At 48.8% G+C, this 6,772-nt stretch overlaps 1 protein-coding gene across 1 annotated transcript in view; it reads right to left on the minus strand.

Annotated features, from left to right (window-relative positions):
* Gtpbp1 (GTP binding protein 1) overlaps nt 1–5,957 on the minus strand; it is a 24,982-nt gene extending 19,025 nt beyond the window's left edge. Inside the window, exons 1-2 of the mRNA XM_050165706.1 lie at nt 5,746–5,957; nt 2,724–2,835 (exon numbers count right to left, since the gene is read on the minus strand). Of these exons, the coding sequence (XP_050021663.1) occupies nt 2,724–2,835; nt 5,746–5,937 (304 nt within the window). The 5' untranslated portion in view covers nt 5,938–5,957. The remainder of the gene's footprint in view (nt 1–2,723; nt 2,836–5,745) is intronic.
* Between the last annotated feature and the right edge of the window lie 815 nt (nt 5,958–6,772).

The following is a 6,772-nucleotide window of genomic DNA, read 5'->3' on the forward strand; positions in this document are numbered from 1 at the left end:
TCTTCCAAAGGTCCTGAGTTCAATTCCCAGCAACCACATGGTGGCTCACAACCATCTATAATGGGGTCTGGTGCCTTCTTCTGGCCTGCAGGCATATACACAGACAGAATATTGTATACATAATAAATAAATATTTTTTTTTTAAAAAAAGAGAGAGTCCCTTTGGATGGTATACAAGGTTTTAATGTATTTATTCACATAATACTTCTCTGAGGGACAGGCGGTGGTGGTACACACCTTTAATCCCAGTACTTGGGAGGCAGAGACAGGTGGATCTCTGTGAGTCTGAGGCCAGCCTGGTCTACAGAGTGAGTTCCAGGACAGCTAGGGCTACACAGAGAAACCCTGTCTCAAAACAAAACAAAAACAAAAACACAAAAACCGTTTCTCTGATGGAAGGTTTCCATGTCTGCATTCTCCATGTTACAGGGGCAGGCTCTGGACCCAGAAGAAGCTAGAGATGAAGCTGACCTCTGGGAGCCTTGCAATTGATTCAATGTTGTCTGATGTTCAACTTGTTTAACCAGTTCAGATGGCTTCTGCCTCCAAAGAATCCAGCAGACGGAGTCACCAAGATGATGTGTGGCTACTGTTGGGTGTGTGGGAGATGGGCAAATGAGCATTACATCTTACCTTCCAAAGGAGAGTTAATTAGTTGTGAGTTGCTGAGCCATGGCAAAATTTAGACTGCATTAAAGCAGGAGAGAAAAGGGGAGTCTGAGTCTGTGGGGAAGGCCAAGACAGGTGGATAAAATCCAAGGCCGGGGCTGGAGAGATGGCTCAGAGGTTAAGAGCATTGCCTGCTCTTCCAAAGGTCCTGAGTTCAATTCCCGGCAACCACATGGTGGCTCACAACCATCTGCAATGAGGTCTGGTGCCCTCTTCTGGCTTGCAGACGTATACACAGACAGAATATTGTATACATAATAAATAAATAAGTATTTAAAAAAAAATCCAAGGCCGGCCTGGATCACAAAGCAAGATCCCATTAAAGTAAATAAATAAATAGAGTCTGGATCATTAAAGACTAGTCCTACCCCTTGTCAAAACTGACCTTTCTGTGGTTTCCTATGAAGTAGGAAGTGACCTATGAATGGTTTGTCTTAAGGCAGGACAGAGACATACTCAATGAACTCGCACAAGGAATCAATGATTTATCACCAAGCAGAATGGCCTTTTCTGAACCTGCTGCCTAGCAGCACTTGGCAACACTGACGGACTCCCTCCCTTCCTTGACAGGTGACCTCTAAGTCTGCCTATCTCTCTGACCAGGTCTTCTCTCAGGCGATAGGCACCACAGCTGAGGGGTGGCAGGAGTGGGAAGGACAGGGGAGATAGGGGAGCCGTTTTTTAAAGACCGAGTCGTTGTCCCTAGTTGTCATCTTCAGGCATTTTCAAATATTGTCTTGTGTATGTGCCGTCTTTCCTCCTTGTGGGCAAGGACCAGCTTTATTCTGTTTTGTTTGACTTTCTATTGCTGGTGACAGCACAGGGCCTTGAACATCCTAGGTGAGCATTCTACTGCTAAGCTACAAGCCCATTCTAGGGTAACAAATTTTAAGTATTCAAAAGAGCTTTGAAAAGTATCAAGATCTAGAAGATCCTTAACACATGTATCAAGTGGCTGAAGAACAATTTTTTTTTCCAGTACTGAGGATTCAGCCAGGCCTTGCATAAGTCAGGCAATGAAGCACTGCCCCTGAGCTACACCCCTGGCCTTTTTTGTATTTTTTATTTTGAGACAGTATATGGTTTGGAATTGGCCATCCTCCTGCCTCAATCTCCTGAGTGCTAGAATCCCAGGCCTGGTAAAAGGCCTGTGAGAGCTCTTGAACTCAGACTCAGCTGCCAAAGAACTACTATGTGCCTGTCTATAAGTCTACTGAGAAAGAAAACTGCTCCAATGATGCACACAGGCCCAGCCTGGGCTCCTTGCAAGTGATCCTCAATAATTTCGGCTTTCATTTCAGCACAGAAAATGTTGCAATGAAGATGAAGGTAGTGAGCTGGCTATGGCACTAAGGGTGGAAACAAGGAGTGATTGGAGGGGGGAGCGGACAAAACCAATTCCATTATCTTGTCTGGGGCTCTGACGTGGGGTTTGCCTTTCTCTAAAACTGCAGACTCTATTATGATGAGTAAGTAGGTTGGAGGACAATAACCAAAGTGGTCACATGGCTACAAGCCTGCCGAGATCTAGAAGGGGCCAGGAGGGACCTCTGTTATCACAACTATCCAGACTGAGTGGTCAGCATGGTCTGGACCAAAGCACCTTGATGTAAGAAGAGAGAAATTCTGAGTGTCTACTTCTTGGTGGCTTCAAGAAGAACCACAGAGATTATCAGCTAAGCAGGAAACAGAACGTAATGGGATCCACAAACAGGGTCTATAGGGAAAGACCTAGAGTTACCCAAAGCAGGGTTAATTCTAGACCTAGCTAGGACTTACTGGCTTACCTTGGACGAGGTTTCCTTGCCTAAAGTTCCAATTCCCTGTACACAAGGAGTCCTGAGGTGGAGAGGAAGCATCTCTAGGGCCCCCTGAACAAGGAACTTTGACCCCAAACTTGTCCTGACCATTCAGTTGCTTGTCCCCCCTCCAGACAGTTGTGTAGGTATTACAGAGTGGTTGCACAGGAGACACGGAAGTTAAAAAGGTGGCGGCGGGGAAATGTGCTCTAATAAATAATTGTTTAAAATAAAGGAAAGGAAAACTATGCTCACCTGATCCCTGCCCAATGACATATATGGTCTCTCCGCATCCCTCGTCCATCCTCTCCCACATCTGCCGAAGTAGGCTGTCATACTGCTCTGATGTAGGGCTCACTAGAACCAGCTAGAAGAGAAACCAACAGCCTTAGGACCTCACTCACTAGAGAGCGCCACAGCCAAAGCTGATCAAAGCCTGACCAGAGACCCTGGGCAAACCTCAGAGCACTCTAATGCAACACAGCTGTGCAGCCCCCACATGCGCTTTCTGCCTCTGCTCAAACAGCCTTATACGACCCAGATGATATATTAGAATGAGTTATGTCTGCACCACAACCCACAGGAGGAGCGGTGTACACAGCCTGCCTCCAGCTGCTTCACAAGGGGGTTGTCCCAAACAGGGGAGAAGCCAGCCTGACACAGTGGGAAAGCTGCAGAGCCGGGAAAGCTGCAGAGCCGAGCTTTGCACCTCCGCACCATCTTCTGCCTACAGTGCACCGGGAGTTCAAGGACAGACTGCTCACTTATAGCTATGCCCTCCACCCACAATAACAAAGGATTCTGTTCTACCTTGTCTACGCTGTCTTGATTACTACAGTGAAAACTGCCTGCGAAAGGCCATCTTTGTCAACAAAATTCTACAGCCACTAAGGTTAGTATTATTAGGCTAAGGGCTGTGTAAATCCTGTCAATAACAAAGTATCAACCACTTATTTGGGGAGGTCTTTGCCATCAGGCATGCCACTCCTATGTGACCCTGGACAAAGAACTTAACCTCTCTAAACCTCAATTTCCTAGTCTATAGAATAACATAAAGCATTTGGGCTGGCTCAAGTCTGTGATACCAGCACTGGGGGAGCTGAGGCAAGGAAATTGCTATGAGTTTGACAGCCTGGGCTATAGAATGAGATCCTGTTTCAAAATGAAACAAAAACAAAAGCTCCTAGGCCAAGCTAAACTAACGCTCAGTACAAAGTTATCTTCACCCAATCATTTCTACAAAAACTGCATGTATCCCGCCACCATTAATCATGAAATGTTTTTCTTGCTGGAAGCTCTCATAGCCTTAGCTCCCCACATTTTTTAACAATAGTGAGGTATAAAATCTAGAGTGTACTATTTCCAGGGCTTAAATCTATTCAGTCCACCCCTTCTCTCCTCCACACGATCAGCTTTTCTTTCATACACACACACTCTTCCAATTTCCAAGGACTTCCCCAGCTATGTGATGAGGTAACAGTTCCTTACTCATGGCAATTAAATAAAATAGTAACGAAGGTACCACCCTCTTACAACTCTGTCCCAACTCCCCACTGTGTTTCCAGGCTTCTTCAGTTCCCTGACTATGTACTGCCATCCAGCCAGCCCACTTCTAACATGCCCATTTAACTCATCAGAACTTATAATTGTAACCCGGTTGCTGCCAGGGTTACACTGTCTCCTACATTTTGGAGGTCTTCTTGAGTTTTGCCATCCTCATCTAGAGGAACTAGAGAGGACTACCATGACAAAAAGAAGCTAGCTGGCTTCCAAGTGCTCAGCAGAGACTGGATGGAGAAAGAATAGTTGGGAATCGTTTACTTAGGTTGCAGGGAAAGGTTCTTTCCAGTTTTCTGTAGTTGTGCCACCATGAGATGTCACAAACATTTTCAAAGCTCCATAAAATCTCCCATCCAAGTAGTAATCAGACCAGACCCTGCTTAGCTTCCTAGATGGGAAGAGACTAGTTCAGCATAGTATGGCCACAGACATCAAAGGGCCATAAAAACCTCTCTTATAATTACCTTACAAAGGGCAAGGGGTGGGGCGGGCCTATCTTTCATCAGCAGCTTTTTAATCCTCATAGGGAATTATCATCTATCTAGTCCAAATACTTCCTGAGTCTCTGATATGGATCTGGTACTATAATGGGTGTCTTAACAGACACTTCTAATTTTTGCAATACAGCCATAGTTTCTTGATGGAATAACTGGAGAACTGAGAGGCTAAGATACCTTCCCAAGGTCACAGAACCTCTTTAATGGCAAGAGTTGGAAGGGAAACCCAGCCAGCCTTCCCAGTCCCTCCAAGTGGGCATTAGTGTCTTTAGTGACACCGAAAGCTTTCTAAACACCAGTTACATCCTAGACTAACATTTTTATTTTTCACAATGCCAAGTAGATGGTGAGATCTAATTTCTGCCTACCGTCTCAACAACTCAGAAGGCACTATTTAAAACCCCGTCCTTACCCTATGACTACTAAGAGAGGGCTCAACTCCTGGGTAGCAAGACTGTGTGGGTCATGCCCACCGCCCATCTAGTTTTTAAATTTTATTACATGGGGGTGGGAAGCGTGTCACAGCGTTCATGTGGACATCAGAGGACAACTTGTGGGAGTCAGTTTTCTAAGTAGGTAGGTCCAGGGGATCGAATTGAGGTTGTCAAACTCAGGAGGCAAGCGTCTTTACTAGCTAAGCCGTCTCGTTAGTCCCATCTTTTTATACTGTTTGGGTGGACACGGAAAGTGGACACTCCTCGGACATCATTCTCGCAGACGGAGCAACTACTTTCTGTTTCCTTTCCAGGGACCAGGAAGAGAAGCAGCTGCCACCCTACATCCACCTCCGAATGGCTACCTGTCTTCGCGAGCAACCCGCCCCCTGCCCAAGCCACCTTGACCCTCGGTCGTCCCGGACGCTCCAGAAAGAAGAAAACCCAGTGTCTCGGGGACCCCTCCTGAGGAGGGCGGAGTGGCCCACATAGGGACAGGGATGCAGAGCGCGCGGCCGGTGTTGAGAGCCCAGTTCCACGTGGCGGAGCCAAGGGGCAGCGATCGAGGCGGGAGCGGAGAGCGCGGGAGGCCGGCTGGACACTGCCCGGTGCCGAGAGTGGGCCCGGGCCCCGCACGTCCGGGAGCGCGGCAGGTGGGCGGGCTGCGTCTTTCCCGCGTACCAGTGAGCCGCTGCCACTGGACGACCAGCTGCCCGCCGTCGCCTCGGAGACCGTCCGGCCCGCTCGGGTACTCCTGGCCCCGCCGCCGCCGCCTCCCGGGCCTACCTTGCTGGTGAGGTCCAGCTCCGGCTCGCCGTTGAGCGCCTCGCCGTCCTCGCTGCAGTCCGAGTCGAAGCCTCCGTGGAGTCGTGCCGCAGCCGCCGCGGCCCGGGCCGCTCCCGGAGAGCTGGGCTCGGGGGCGAACATCGAGGCCGGCACCGGCGACTCCACCGGGGAGCGACTCCGCTCCGCCGCCATCTTTAAGAACTTAGGCTAATTCGCAGCCGGCCGCCCGCCCTCCCTCCCTGGCTCATTTAACTAATTTATGATTGGCCCCGCCCTCCTCGTTGGAATAATTTATGCGCAGCTTCTCCCGCCTCGCGAGGGTAACACGTTTCTCCAGCGGAGACACAGACGACTCGGTCTCTCAGCCACCAATCGCTGCAGTCGTCTCAAGTGTCCTAATGAATAATTAATGAGGCCCAAACCCCAACAACAACTGTCGGAGACGTCGGTAGTCGTGGTCCCACCTCGGGAGGGGCCAACACGGCGTGCACGCTACCTGCCTGGAGTCTTCTCGCCAACGGGAACAAAGCAGAGGTTTGACTGACTTAAAAGCAATCCAATGAAAAGAGAGATCCATGCTTTTCCCCGCCTCCGTACCGCCCCTTCACTTTCCAGAGGTGGGGCCAGTTTCCAAATCACACTGCAAAACAATCCCGCCTGAAGCCTCAGGATGATGGACAAGAGAGGGACCCAATCTTGTCCTCCCTAGGTCCCGCGCATCTGGCCACTGCTCACCCAGATAGTAAACTGCGTAATGAACCTGGCACTTCAAATGACTTAACAGTCGCTGGAATACGATGTCCGGCGTGCTGGCAAGCTTAAAGCAAATTTTATAGTACAATCGATGCTATTTATTCCGAGTTGTAATACTATAGCAGCCAGGCCAAAGCAATTAATTAAACACCGATCTTAGGGAGCGCCATTCATTGACTCCTCAGAGATCTATTAAGTGAACAAAAAGGAGAAGATAGCAGCCCAAACACCAGCGTAAAACACCTCACCACATTTGTGGTTAACAGCTGAGCCA

The sequence above is a fragment of the Alexandromys fortis genome, unplaced genomic scaffold, assembly GCF_014885135.2.
Source record: "Alexandromys fortis isolate MF-2015 unplaced genomic scaffold, M_Fortis_MF-2015_v1.1 scaffold_157, whole genome shotgun sequence".
Taxonomy (NCBI): domain Eukaryota; kingdom Metazoa; phylum Chordata; class Mammalia; order Rodentia; family Cricetidae; genus Alexandromys; species Alexandromys fortis.